Consider the following 15,000-nt stretch of genomic DNA (forward strand, 5'->3'; position numbering starts at 1 on the left):
CTGTGGTCAACGGTTCTACTGCCCGTTCTGCGGGAAATTCAACGATGGTAAGCGCACCCTCTGCACCCTTCGCATAGTAGTCTCATTGGTTACAATGACCATTTGCCATACACAATAGGGTGGATTAAGAATTCAAGAGTTAAAGAGAGATTAAGAAATCCTCCATCGCTCGTTTCTAAAATGTAGCACCTGAAGCATTTGACGTGTTTGATCAATTGTGCGTACTTGTACGTAGCTCGCAATTTCTGGGTTGTATCTTCATGGTCGATGGCGCCTATTGTAGGTGGCTTTGGATGAAATCGTCAGCTAAAAACATTGAATGTAATATCATGAATAATCACAGTTAGTTGCTTTGGATACAATAATACCAATAAAATAAATGAATCAAGAGTAGTAAAATGCATAAAATCATACAAACATACCGGGATTGTTTCATAACAGACCAGTGGACACGTCTAGTCTCCCTCTTAGCGGGCTGTTCTTCTATCCACCTCTGTTCCTCTTGGCCTCCCAGTGGACACGTCTAGTCTCCCTCTTAGCGGACTGTTCGTCTATCCACCTCTGTTCCTCTTGGCCTCCCAGTGGACACGTCTAGTCTCCCTCTTAGCGGGCTGTTCATCTATCCACCTCTGTTCCTCTTGGCCTCCCAGTGCCCTGGCAGCACTACCAGCACACTGCAGGAGTGGAAGGCGTCCGTGTGGACCGCGACCAGAGGCCGGAGCTCCGCATGGGGTCCTATGAGATACTCCACCCCAACAAGGTCCACTTTTATCTCCCGTTAAGGACGTGTGTGTGTGTGTGTGTGTGTGTGTGTGTGTGTGTGTGTGTGTGTGTGCGTGTGCGTGCGTGCGTGCGTGCGCGCGCGCGCGCGCGCGCGAGTGTGTACTATTGTGTGTGTGTGTTCATAATGTGTGTATGCCTCTGTTAATTTCAGTAGGTTTGGTTATACTGTGCACATACACCTAAGATATATTTTGTGTTGGTGCCTGTTTGCCCATAAGTGTTGGTGGGTTTGCGTGTCTGTCCATATCAACTCTGTGCTTTGTTTCCTCCAGGAGGAGGCAGCTGTTCTCCTGCTGGCTCTGGACGTTTCCCCCCCAGCGCTCAGAGGTGGACACCTGGACTATGTAACACAACAGATACGCACCGTGCTCCACTCTCTACACAGGTAACGTATGCCCTCCTCTCCATCGCTCACTCACACACCAGGGCTTTAGCGCCCTCATGTGCCCTCATGCCCTCATGACACCATTGACATCAACTCTTGGAGGTGTTATCTTTTTATGGATAGAAAAAAATTAGTGCACTTTATTAATCCCTGAAGGGAAGGGTTAGGATTAGGTCGCAAAATAAAGTATTGTTAAAACAAACAAACCAAAAATATACACAATGTCTATATACACACAATAAGAAAAGTATAAATATAGAAACTTTTATTATTTGATATGGCCTCAGCAAAGAATTACCTTTTAAAGAAGAATATAGAGTGAGGGTTGTTGATAGTCATCAAACAACATCTAGTCCATTCTAATACAGGTAGCAAATGCAGTTCAAATGTGGGATTGCTGGTCAGAAATACATTCAGCGACAATTCATCTTCACCAATGAACCGGATTCACTCAGAATCTCTTGGGGACACGTGTCATCGGCCCCTACTGACGTGTGACTGTGTATCGTGAGACAAGGGCACTTTTGGTGTTCGAGGGGTTTCAGAGTTCGCAGGGGAATGAATACCTTTTCTGACTCCTAGCAGTCCTCATTGTTGTTGTTGTATTTCAGGGAGCATGGCACCACTGAAACCCCCCCAGCAGACCTCAGGGTGGGCCTGATGACCTACGACAGCAGGATCCACCTGTACGACCTCAGCCCCACTTTGTCCCGCCCACACATGCTGGTTGTCACGGAGACGGACGACCTACAGCTCCCTGTGAGGGACGGGCTCCTGGTGTCGCTCAGAGACTGCATGGACAGCATTGACAGGTACCCCCCCCCCCCCCACACACACGGGGCGACGTCGGACTGAAGTCCAGTGAGCACTTCCGATCATCTTGATTTTATTCGCTTTATTTCGTTTTTTTGGGTTGAAATTTGGTTTAATTTATCCTTTCTTTTTAACAGTTTCTAAATGATCCAAGATTCAGCATAATAAATAAACACTTATTTCTCTAATACCTGAGACCTGATAGTCCTGCAGACCACTCTCTCAGCAGCCATGGTATGGCATATTCATTCTGGGGAAGAGGACCTCGGCATATTCTGAAGAACTGGTTGTTTTCAAATAATGTTCTAAAGTATGGTGGCCCTGAGAGCTCAATGCACTACAACTGAGTAGAACACATTCAGATAGAAAAAAAACAAGGACATTCAGACACATATGCAGCATTTACAAAACACCACAGAGACACAACCCATTACAGAAACATTGTGCTGAAGTCCTATTCCCCAGAATTCTTTTGCATCGTATTTTCTAACTACTTGGCGTGCATTGTCAGATTATTGAAGATGTTTTCTTATTTTTTCTGCATTTGGTCTATTCGCTTGGGTTTAAGTTGCAGAGCGTCGAGCTTTCAGGGTGTCTGTACTTTACGTTTGGAAGCAGCTCAAATCATCCGTTGAGGGCTAACACTCTTAAAGCCCTTTGGCAGAAATGTTAAGATCAGTGGCCAAGAACTACATTTGTATCGATCTTGTTATAACGTGTGTGTGTGTGTGTGTGTGTGTGTGTGTGTGTGTGTGTGTGTGTGTGTGTGTGTGTGTGTGTGTGTGTGTGTGTGTGTTGTGTGTGTGTGTGTGTGTGTGTGTGTGTGTGTGTGTGCGCGTGCTGTCCACTGTCCACTAGTGTGTTGCAGCATATCCCCCTGTTCAGTTCGGATGGGGGGGACCCACGGCGTTCCCGTTGAGCTGCCCATCAGAGCTGGACTCTCTATACTACAGGTCAGTGGTGGTACTGCAACGGAAGGATAGGAAAAACAAGAGGCGGTGTGAAGTGGGTTCCCACCCGAGCGGCTCAGGGGGGATGTCTGAGGACAGGCGGAGGTCTTGTGGTTTGGAGGACAGAAGGACCGCTGCTGACTGGAGCTCCGAGGGTTTGAGTCTCGTCAGGGAAGTCATAGCTGAGTGCCGTCAATCAACGTCAATCAGACGTTACCACCCCCATGACAAACACCCGACAGATGTTCATGTGCTGCGCTTCCGGCGTCCACTCCGCTCGTAATCTTAGTTGTCCGATTTGCATCCCAACTGCAGTTGCTATGCCGACTGTTGCTATGCCCCTGGTAGTTTGAAAGTGATGTGGCTTGCTTTGATACCTTCTTATTAACTATTGATGTTATTGTGATCGTTTTTTTTTATTCTAATGGGTATAATTAGCCTTAGATCAAGCCACACACAGATTGGGTAATGAGAACTGTTAGTATTCAATACTTAAAGCAGAAGGCAATACTAATTGTACAGTATATTAAATATTTATATAATTTTTAATTAATTAAATTTTTTGTTTTTAGGCCATGGGTTGTCCCGGTAAACTACTACTCTTCCACACGGCTGCCCTAACGGAGGGGAAGACACACAATTCTCAGGGTTCTTTGGTTCAAACAAGCCAAAGGTAAGACTCACTCACTGACTCACTGACTCACTGACTCACTCACTCACTCACTCACTCACTCACTCACTGACTCACTCACTCACTCACTCACTCACTCACTCACTCACTCACTCACTCACTCACTCACTCACTCACTCACTCACTCACTCACTCACTCACTCACTCACCTAATTCCCCTTCTGCGTTTTGTGTTGTAGTCTATCTTTCAGCCATCAGATCCTGCTGTTTCAATGGCCAGGGAATGCACCAATCAGGGCTGTGGTGTGCACCTATTCATGCTCTCCCAACAGGATGTGGGAGGGGCTTGGCCCGGAAACATCCCCTATCTAACAGGAGGAGTTCTTTATGTTTACAATAACCTGCAGGTATGATTATTATTATGAATATTAATCTAAGCAATAAAATGGTTATTGAAGTATGTTCAAGAACACAGCTAACAAAAAAGTATTATATTCTTGTATTTAAAATTCAACTCTGATGAATTATTCATTTACTAATTACTAGTCATGTCTACTAGATTAAATGTGATCTATGCATTATAGTATGGCAAATAATGGATTATTGCCTTTTCCACTTAAAAAAAACTAAAATCTAGAACTTCAATATCCAAGAGACCCACAACTCTTCTGCCCCACAGCGGGCTGCATGTTTGGCTACGTCGTAGCCTGGCTTTACCTAGGATAGGCTAGGTTGGGATGGGATTATAGTGTTAACTGGCGGTCAGTGTGGCTCAGAGGGTGAGGTGAGGTGTTGTGATGTGGGCTGCTGACCCACAGGGGGAGCTGGAGAGGCAGTGTTTCAGCACAGACCTGAGGAGCACCATGGAGGCTCAGACAGTCTACAAGGCTCAGCTCAGGATTCATGTCAGCAAAGGTGACTGTCTGCCTGCCTTTCTATATTTGAATCTGTTCTGTCAGCACGTGTTGACAGATTATGATTTTGGTATTCTGTAAATTAATATCCTTGAATGTGACACATTAAATTAAAAACAAACATTTGGTTTGCAATGCAAAATAATCCTACATATTATTATTTTACATATTTTAATTTGTCATAATTACTTTCAAACAAACTGTCAAACATGCCAGCAGTTTAGATGTTGTATATTAGGTGTATTCACACACACACACACACACACACACACACACACACACACACACACACACACACACACACACACACACACACACACACACACACACACACCCACACACACACAACACACACACACTGTGTGTGTGTGTCTCACTGTGAATGTGCCTGAGACATAAATACAACCAGTATTGATTCCGCTGATGACATCATGTGCTGTGTCTTCAGAGTTGCGTGTCTCTGGCTGTTACGGGCTCTTCAACCCCGGGGACAAGCCCAGCCAGGTTGCCCTGGCAACCCTTGATTGGAGGACAACACTAGCTGTAGAACTTGCATACCTGAGGGATCTGGATGAGAAGAGGGGCGTGGCCATACAGGTGGGCGCAACACAGTTAATTAAAAAATATATATATTATAATAAAACCCAATGTCTCACAGAAACACACACGCACGCATCCACACACACACGCACACACATACACACCCACACACATCTGGCTTTAATATAAATCAATGCTAGCACATTTTGTTTTCCGCCAGTCCAATTCAACATCAACTCCTTTACCTGTACGCTTATCCAAGAATACTTACCAACACCTAATTTAATTCAGGCTTTTGCTGTATTAGGATTGACGTGTGTGTCGTCTATCCGACCCACACACTTGACCTGAGATTATAGTGGATTATTTGATCCATGCGCCCAATGCATTTTTGTTCACATAACAGAGTGAGGGCCATTCAGGGCTGACCGTGTGAACAGAATGCACGCGTGCAAATCATCCGAGCAGCGTTGGCACACGTGCACCACTTCAGGGTTCACATTAGCCTAAATACTAGGCTAAATAGATTGCAGAGCTATTTCCAGGATGTTCTCTTCTCCAACCCCGTCTCCTAGGTAACGGCCACCTACAGCGACGCTGCGGGACAGAGACGCAGCAGGGTTCACACGCTGGTGCTGCGCTGCTCTCGCCACCTGCTGGACACGTTCCGCCACTGCCAGGCGCAGACGCTGCTGTCCTTCTACTGCAAGAAGAGTAGGCTGGCTGTACCCCGTGTTGTCCGTACTTATGAAGCGCTCCTCAAAACAGGGTCGCAAAGTGCTTCACAGGCATGGATGCAGTTGTCATACATGATGCATACATAAAAACATGAACACATGTAATTCATAAAAGCCAAAATACAACAACGGAGGAATTGCATGTTAGGCTAATGGCTGACATATATGCAGGATGATGTGAAAAGCAGGGATTGATAATCTGGGTATATCTTCGGGATGTTTGAGAAACATTTCATCGATACAGATTGACTTAGAAACGGAGATTTCTATGACCTATGACCTACTGTTGAAAATATTATTTTTTGTTAGAACTTTAATTCATGAAGCATTTGACCCAATTGTGGTGGATAAATATTTAAATGAACATTTTGCATATCTACGATAGGAATAGGAAATAAAATCATACTTTTTTTACATTTCATACAAAAAAATATCCTTAAATAATTATTATAATTCAATGTTTTGCTCATTAGTGTCATTCCAAATCATTTCATGGACACTAACCAAAACACAATAGTGACACATAGAGGAACAGCATTGAGGTTTTATTTGATGGTTCTTTCGTTTCGTCATTGCCCAGCCTACTGTGCGGTGTTGGAGCGCCCTCTGCAGGACCTGAGGGGGGAACTGCAGGCAGAGGTCACGGCTGCCCTGGCCTGTTACCGTAGACACTGCAGCTCTGCTTGTGTCTCTACAGGACAGGTAGAGAGAGAGAGAGAGAGACACACACACACACACACACACACACACACACACACACACACACACACACACACACACACACACACACACACACACACACTGACACACAGTAGTGTGTGTGTGGTAGTAGCTTTCTCAAAAAAGTAGCTTTCTCAAAGTAGCTTTCTCAAAACAGAGAATGATTCTAACAGAAAATTATGTTTTTTTTTCAACAATGTCAACAATTAACCCCTTAAAGGTCCCATGTTATACCACCAGGTGTGAGTGTGATTACCCGTTACCCGCCGTTTTGAAACTATGCCTCTTCTGACATCACCAGTGGGCGTGTCCACCTAGATCTGTGCTGGATAGATCCGTCTACCAGCCTACCCAGTGGACTACTGTAGCAAACGTTGCACGTCTATCCATCATACATCTAGGTGGACACGCCCACTGGTGATGTCAGAAGAGGCAGATTTTCAAAACGGCTTGTAACGGCTAATCACACAGGCCAAACCGTTAACAAACTCCATTAGAAAGCCGACCAAGTATGACATTGTGTGTGTTTGTGTGTGTGTGCGTATGTGTGTGTGTGTGTGTGTGTGGGTGTGTGTGGTGTGTGTGCACCCTCCCCCAAGCTGGTGCTGCCTCCGCCACTCCGCCCGCTGCCCGTCTACATCAACAGCCTGAGGAAGAGCGAGGTGCTGCTGCCCGCCCTGCGCAGCTCGGTCCACCAGCGGCTGCAGCTGCGGTGCCAGGTCCTGCGCATGGACGCCTCCAGCACCGCCACCCACTTCTACCCTCTGCTGCTCCCGCTGGTGAGGAGGGGCTCAGCACGGGCCGCCAGATTATGGGGGAAAAATAAAAAAAGAGTTTGAAAACATGATGAATTAAGGCCCAATCCCATTTCTACCCCTTCCCCCTTCAAAACTAAGGGGAAGGGTAAGGGGAAGAAATGGGATTGGGCCTTAATTCATCACGTTTTCAAATCCTTTTTAATTAAGGCCCAATCCCATTTCTACCCCTTACCCCTTCCCTTTACCCCTCCCCCTTGTTTTGAAGGGGTAAGGGGTAGAAATGGGATTGGGCCTAAGGCCCAATCCCATTTCTTCCCCTTACCCCTTCCCCTTCCCCTTACCCCTTCCGCCTTCCCCTTACCCCTTCCCCTTACCGCTTCAAAACAAGGGGGAGGGGTAAGGGTAAGGGGTAGAAATGGGATTGGGCCTATCCAGCATTTCTCTCCGCAATTAACACTTTGTAACTGAGAACTTTGAAATGTCCCCAAAAAACACACAAATGCTCGAAAAAACAATGTACAAATCGAAAATAATGTACAAATATGTATCCCGCTCTTCTTTTTTTATGAATGAGATAAATATCCATAAAAATAATAATAATAAAAAAAATCGTTTCAACTCGATCAAACTAGTTTGGAGACGGCGTTATCGCGCAGCCCTTATTGGCTCAGCCATGGGTTCAGTCATTCAGCTGTCTGAACACCTGTAATGCCTCTTCAGCCCAGGTGTGTAGAGGACTGCAGCGACACGGCGGGCCCCCCGGACCCCGCTGACGGGCTGCGCTGCACAGCAGACAGCCTGGAGCAGGGGGGCCTCTACCTGGTCAGCGGGCCCCTGGCCCTCCTTCTCTGGGTGGGGAGCCACGTCCGCCCGGACACCCTGGTCCAGCTCTTCAACGCCAGCTGCTTCTCCTCCCTGCCCTCCGGCGAGGTGTGTGTGTGTGTGTGTGTGTGTGTGTGTGTGTGTGTGTGTGTGTGTGTGTGTGTGTGTGTGCGTGCTTAAAAATAAGGGATGCATTGATTAATTAATTAATAATAATTGGCTGATAAAACCTCTGTGATTGGGATCTCAAATTTGAACTGATGCAAAAAATGATGCTAGGCCTATTAATGGATAGCTAGTTTATTTGATTTTAGCTTGGATTATAACACAATTATAATCTATAGAACTCTGGAAGGAATTCACACTCACTGTGCGTGTGTGTGTGTGTGTGTGTGTGTTTGCGCGCACCCTCAGACAAAGATGTGTTCTCTGGACAACTCCTTATCCACCAGAGTCTGCTCTCTCATCGACACGCTCAGTTCCCAGGCTCCCTACGCCCGCAAGGTCAGTGTACTGGGGTGTGCTTATATAACGTATACAGATTTTCTTTAGTCGATGCCAGTTCTATACTTCTTCTGCTTTCAAGGCCAATACCGTGCAGCAAAAAAGTTAGCAGTATTATTTATCAAGAGTATTTGCCATGAGCAAGCATTCTCCATGAATGTAGGCTACAGCAGTAGCACTTTGGTATGCATGGTGAGACCTTGAAGGGAGATTCACTGTTTAGTTTATAGTCCCCACAAACTGTCACACACCCTCTGTACTTTCAGGCTTAACATTGATTCCAAAATACGATTTTGCGATATTGGTATGGTTTAAATGAGTTTAAAGCCCCACTCCAAAAAAGCACACTCACTCGAAAATGCTCTTCGACCGAATCGGTACAACAATGTACATTTTGGGGCGCTCCAGTGGTTGACCGGGTAGAGCGCGTACCATTAAGGCCCAATCCTTACCGCAGCGACCGGAGTTCGATTCCTGCCCTTGGCCCTTTGCTGCAGGTCTTCTCCTCTCACTCCCATACCTTCCTGCCTTACTCTACATAAAAAGGATAAAACCTTCTAAAAATCAAAAATGAATAAAAAACCCGTCTACATTTTAACAATTATAACTGGTCCGGATATGGAGGGGAAGCGAGGGATGACGAACATGATGGTTTAATCATTCTGACCGGCATGGTCTTCATTGACATGTCTCTTGTCAGACCAGGCTTTGCACAGTGTCAGAATCATCACCCAGGTCACACTTCCCGTTGACATGCGCCGGCGGTCCCAATGTGTGATCACAAATCAGCACTTCCAGACAGCTACCGTAGCACGCTGTTCAAACTAAAACGGTTAGGGTTAGGCTACATTGCTTGTATGTTAAATGTATTTAGTATTTTGCCGTCGTAGTACTCATGCTCACTCATTGTGTGTCTGTGTGTCTGTCTCTTTGTGTGTGTGTGTGTGTGTGTGCGTGTGCGCGCGCGTGCGTGCTGCTTAGCTGTGGCTGGTGAAGCAGGGGGACGGGTGTGAGGAGGCGCTGCAGCGCCACCTGGTGGAGGACAAGAGTCCCAACGGGGGAGCGTCCTACGCCGACTTCCTCTACCACCTTCACATCAACTCAGTCAAGCTGCTGCAGTGAAAACCCATCACACACACACACACACACACACACACACACACACACACACACACACACACACACACACACACACACACAGGATCACGGATGGGGGACATAATCATGGACTGTTATATATGACACACACACATATGTGTGTGTGTTTATATATTTGAATTATTTAATTGAGATACTACTCAGATACACTATTTTTCACCAGGCCCACAAATTGAAGATATTGTAGCCTCGGGGAAATCACAGGGAAAATTGAAAACAATCCAATTTATTTATTGAAGTGGTGAGCAAATGACTAAACTGTACATGTACATGAATTTGTGTTTTTGATGTATTGCGCCGAGTGTTTTACTTATTTATTTGTTTATTTGTTTATTCATTTATTTTAAGATAATTCTAAGCCGCAACTGTGACCGATGTGCTATCGCGCGTCTCGCGAAATCATGAATATGTGTTTGCAGCGCTCGTATGTGCTATCGTCATGGCAACTCTCATCCGTGAGAGAAGGAATTAGAGAGTAAGAGGGACTGTGCTCTCTGTGTGGATGGCAGGGTGTTCTTGAAACATCAGAATAACTTGGAGACTTTCTGATCTCGTTTGACTGTTTGGTGTCGCTCTGTCCAATCGCCGCAGTGTGTACAGAAAGGAGCTAATTGGATCAGTAGCCGATGTGGTGTGAGCCTTCTCTGTGAGTACTTAATTGGTCTTATAGAAGGTAGGAAACACATAGGCATGTTTTGAAGGGACAATAAGCACAACAGCAGATTCATACAAAGACTATTTGTGATCTCTAGACAATAAGTCCTCTGGGAGCCTAATTATTTCGTCCAAACGACTTGTAATAAATGGCATGGTTGGGTATTTCCTTTCAGACTGTTCATGTGATGCGCGCACACACGCACACACACACACACACGCTTATTGCTTTCATTAAATCTGTAGGCTAATTACTCCACAAAATATCTTTGGGCTATGCTACAGAATTCACATAATACAGCAGAATATAATGAAGTAGGCGTATAGACAGTGACACGTCATGAGCTGCAAAAAACGTGTTATTACATTGTGTCAAGTGCAGAATGGCCAAGTAGAGTTGCTGAAAATGAAGATGCAGAATTGGGCCACGCCCCCGCACGCTCCTACTCGTACGGGCAGAATACCATTTTGCAAAAGGGAGAACATAGTTCGAACTAATATAGTCATATTGGTTGAAATACATTTTCAATTGCCACATGTGTGTGTCTGTAGGAATGGCGCTCCAGAGTGCGCGGCAGTACATATTTTGCAGCCACAAACAACCGCTCATATTTGCCCCTATTTGGAAGTACGCACTGTACAACCGCGGGGTGGTGTGATTATGTTGCCCACGCACGCCGTTTCGCTTTCTGTCCAACGGAGGGCAGCGGAGAGGCGCGTCTCTGGCGTTTCTCTTGAAACCACGCTACAGACAAACCGAGCGCACTGAGAAGGAATCACACAGCAACGGAGCTGATAGAAACAGCAGACGAGAGCAAGCAGGCAGGCAAGGCGCTCGGCTTCCACGTTAACGTATAATAGTATATATTAACTTTTTTTGTTGTAATTAAAAACACGCTCCACAGGCCGTCTTTGAACGGGCGGAAGCTCACAGGCGGACCGACTTTTAAGAGAAATCAGTAATCCTCGAGAGGACAGCCAGGGAGCCAGGCACCAGGCTTGACAAGGAGGAGACGGGGAAACATGGCTGTAACAACCTGTACGCGATTCACGGACGAATTCCAGCTATACGAAGAGCTGGGCAAGTAAGTATTCAGTTTCTTTATCATGTGAAACATTTTGAAGTTAAACGTTTGCGGAATCACTTATTCTCCGGGTAGTGTTGAAATCCTGTGGATCCCAAGTATAAGGTATTATGCCTAACCCTATTACAATCATTTAAGGATAAACGGAGCTCTGAAAATACGCTATTTTCTTATCTACCCGACGTGCACATACACACACACACACTTGTGTTAGGCGTTTAGTTGGCGAAAGGCAGTCTTGTTGGAGCAGGGTACACGAGTAACGCCCCTTTTTCTACTTACAAGATTGTAAGAAAAAAGGGGCGACGTTTTCTTTAGCATTTTGACAGGTCGCTCCCAATGCAAAGCGCACGAGGCGAGGTGCTCAGGCACGGGTCGTTTCGATACGCTCCGATTAAAATGTACCCGCAGTGTGTTACATTTGTAGAGATAATGCAAATATGATGCAGTCTGCGACTATGACCAATGTCGTTATACTCAAACCTACGAACCATGGCTTTTGTAAAATGTTTTGTTATCAGGTCTTACCAGTTTAGCATATGTGAGAGAGTTTTTAAATTATTGGTTAGACAAAAATGTAAGCGCTATAAATGATTATGGAAATAGAAAAAATCGTATGCTATTACAAGTCCAATATCATGCCAGGGTGTTCTACATTATTCCAGGGAAAACTAATGATAAATAGTTGATACTCCCCATATGCAGCTGTGTTTGCTAGACTGGACAGACTACAAAAATACATATTTTTGTCTTTCGCCAGCGCCCCATATATGCCGCTTGGCCTAAGTGCTTCGGTTGGGCAGGTGATTTGAGCGCACTTTTGAACAGTCGCTCAGCCAAGACTCTCAGGCAGGTGTGGGATACGGAAGGTCGTCTTCTTTTATAGCTCTGCTCTTTCTCTATCAGTTCGTTTCACTAAGGCTATGACCTATTTTCTATATAAAGCTTGGATGCCAATTGATTTGTGATTTCGTTTTGTTTCGGATTACTGAAACGCTCTGGGTTTCCAATTTGGGGATACAAACTATTCCGTATTAAACCCATCAATTACTTGTTTAGACTCCTAGTGTGTGTCCATTCAAATGTGGATAGCAGTCAGGAAGCATTAATATAGACTTTTGGTGTTACGTTTGACGCTTTGTGGGTCAAATGCCTCAGGAAGTCTGCGTGGTCACATAGCATCCAAAACTTAACATTGAGTGACCACAGAACTTAGTGGGTGACGATGCTTAAAGCAAAAATACCTCACCTCATTTTGAAGGAATACCTGTCTATCTATCCAAACACAAATACAGAACTCAGGTACAAACATCCACCTCCATTCATGTGCTATGAACATACATTTCTATTCAGTGTGAATGAAGGTATCTTTATTTTTCTCAATATTAGATCGTGTAGCTTATCTTCTCAACCACCTCCACCCGAGTGTGAACTTTCCAGAAGCAGCTGTGGCGTGAGGTGGTGTCATTCAGGGCTGTGCACGTGTGCAAGAGCATGTCAGTTAGGTCTGTGGTATTGTTGAAGTATCCGCGGGCGAATGTTTGTGACTGCTGAGTGTGCGCAAGAAGTTCAAGTATTATTTTTCGAATCGCCTCGAGCAGCTGACACTCAATCTGTATCCTCTAAACGGTGAGTGTCCTTATGCAAGTAGCTCTAGTGTGTGTGTGTGTGTGTGTGTGTGTGTGTGAGTGTGTGTGTGTCTGCCCCCCCCCCCCCCCCCCAAAGCATTCAATCTGGGGTGAGGGAAGTGGGCGAGAGGCCATTGTAAATCACTTTAACGTCTCCAGTGAGAGAGACTCGGGGGTGGTCACTGGGCACGGCCAGGCCGCTAATGACAAGCACTTTGTTAACACATTGATCCCGAGATGCTATTCTCAGTAGGCCAACCAGTGACACTAAAGGGCTGCCACATTTGGTTCTGCTCCCATATTGATAAGGTTCGCCTCCATAGTGTGTGTGTGTGTGTGTGTGTGGGGGGGGGGGGGATGTGTGTGTTTGCACAGAGCCACACATGCCCTGGTTGTGTTTGGTCATCCAGGCTGTCACCTTTGACCCTGGGCTTTGTGGTCATCTATATTTTGCCCTGTGGTCTCCTTATGGCTGCAGACCAGTGGCAACTAGGCCTGCCCCCAAGATCTTCAAAGCCAAGTGTTAAACAGAGTGATATATAGTTTGCTGGAACCGGCTTGCAATTCAAAATCACCCAACTCGCCTCTGGTCTGAGAGGAATTCGTCTTGGCAAGGTCTAATTGATGTTGGTTAGGCGTACACCATTCCGTTGGTGTACCGTCTGTTTGCTGGGTTGTCAATGGTTGGGGAATCAAAACTGAAAAGTAGTTGGGGCAAATGTGTTCAAACACATGGCCCTGGCCCAACCAAAGAAGTGTATTTGTAACACCAGCCTATTGCCTTTTTTCATTGTCTGTTGTCAATATAACCTTTTAATAAGCCGATAGAGCAGGGGAACAATGGTTAGTAATTCTATAATAACGTTTATCGTTTTTCAGAGATATTTTTCCATCAAGATATTCACCTATCGATAAATTAATTACTGTGTGAAGATATTCCCTCAAAATGATTGAATATGAGGTTGGAAACGTCAATGAGAAAAGGTTTTTGTCCGATACGTACCATAAACTTACATTGAATGACCCCCAGTTAGACAGTTTAGAATAGTATTTCAGAAGCAAATTCAATAGAATTTATAAGCATATTGAGATGTTTGTCAATATCCCATCGTGAAGAATTCCACGTAATTATCGTACTAATAAATGTTCAATGCGGCCCAGCCTTAGGATTGATACAGATATCGGAAAGTTGTTGGAGAAATGAGAATCGATTGATGGTCTTGTCGGTTAAACAACACAGTTGCTTTGGGGATCTGAGGGATTCTTTATTTCAGCTTCTGAAAATACTGTAGTTTGGGAATGGTTGTGGTGAACTACAACCACAAAGACTTGGCCTATTGGGACTGCCTCACATTCCACGAGTCTTCAGGGTTTAGAGAATGCGCTGACGGGGGCGATTGAGTCTCCGTAGCTCACTCTATTAGTGTAGCAGCGTTTATCTTGTGAGTAAAGATAAACGTTGCCAATTCTTGTGCAAGGCTGGCTGAATCACTTGCAACGCAAAATGTTCTGAGGCAACAAGGCTGCCTTCTAGAAAAGACCCTAAACAATCATACGTCACATAGATCAGAGAATATTCTAGAAGCTAAAGGTGAAATTGTCACACTTCAAGTTGAAGCGTTGAGGATCATAAGCGTCACAGGAAGACGAAGAGGGGATGGTGGGCGTGACCTTGTTAAGAAAACAATTGTTTTGACTCTTATACATGTGTGTTAATGTTTTATTCTTCTGTGTTTCTAGGGGAGCATTTTCTGTGGTGCGCCGATGTGTCAAGCTGTGCACTGGACAGGAGTATGCTGCTAAAATCATCAACACCAAAAAGTTATCTGCGAGAGGTGAGAACAAGTGCCAATCTTTCTTTTCCACATATAGTACTTTTTTTTAAATTAGTCTGACAAAACTTAACGTCCACATTCAT

General features: G+C 45.1%; 2 protein-coding genes across 2 annotated transcripts in view; both read left to right on the plus strand.

Moving 5' to 3' along the window:
• Positions 1-4: 4 nt before the first annotated feature.
• Positions 5-9,916, plus strand: LOC115545795 (protein transport protein Sec24C-like; the record flags this gene model as incomplete). Its single annotated transcript, XM_030359233.1, is given in 17 exon segments — positions 5-47; positions 651-760; positions 1,056-1,168; positions 1,780-1,980; positions 2,840-2,881; positions 2,883-2,934; positions 3,504-3,570; positions 3,573-3,604; positions 3,802-3,969; positions 4,381-4,477; positions 4,925-5,073; positions 5,592-5,730; positions 6,334-6,455; positions 7,073-7,252; positions 7,952-8,161; positions 8,468-8,557; positions 9,539-9,916. Coding segments are annotated over 17 exon segments (1,956 nt in total), but the record flags the coding sequence as incomplete, so codon positions are not given.
• A 1,157-nt stretch (positions 9,917-11,073) lies between these two features.
• Positions 11,074-15,000, plus strand: part of LOC115546047 (calcium/calmodulin-dependent protein kinase type II subunit beta-like) — a 53,941-nt gene continuing 50,014 nt past the window's right edge. The window contains 2 exon segments of the mRNA XM_030359675.1: positions 11,074-11,454; positions 14,823-14,917. Coding sequence (XP_030215535.1) covers positions 11,393-11,454; positions 14,823-14,917 — 157 coding nt within the window. The 5' untranslated portion in view covers positions 11,074-11,392.

Source organism: Gadus morhua, chromosome 6 (assembly GCF_902167405.1).
Source record: "Gadus morhua chromosome 6, gadMor3.0, whole genome shotgun sequence".
NCBI classification, from domain to species: Eukaryota; Metazoa; Chordata; class Actinopteri; order Gadiformes; family Gadidae; genus Gadus; species Gadus morhua.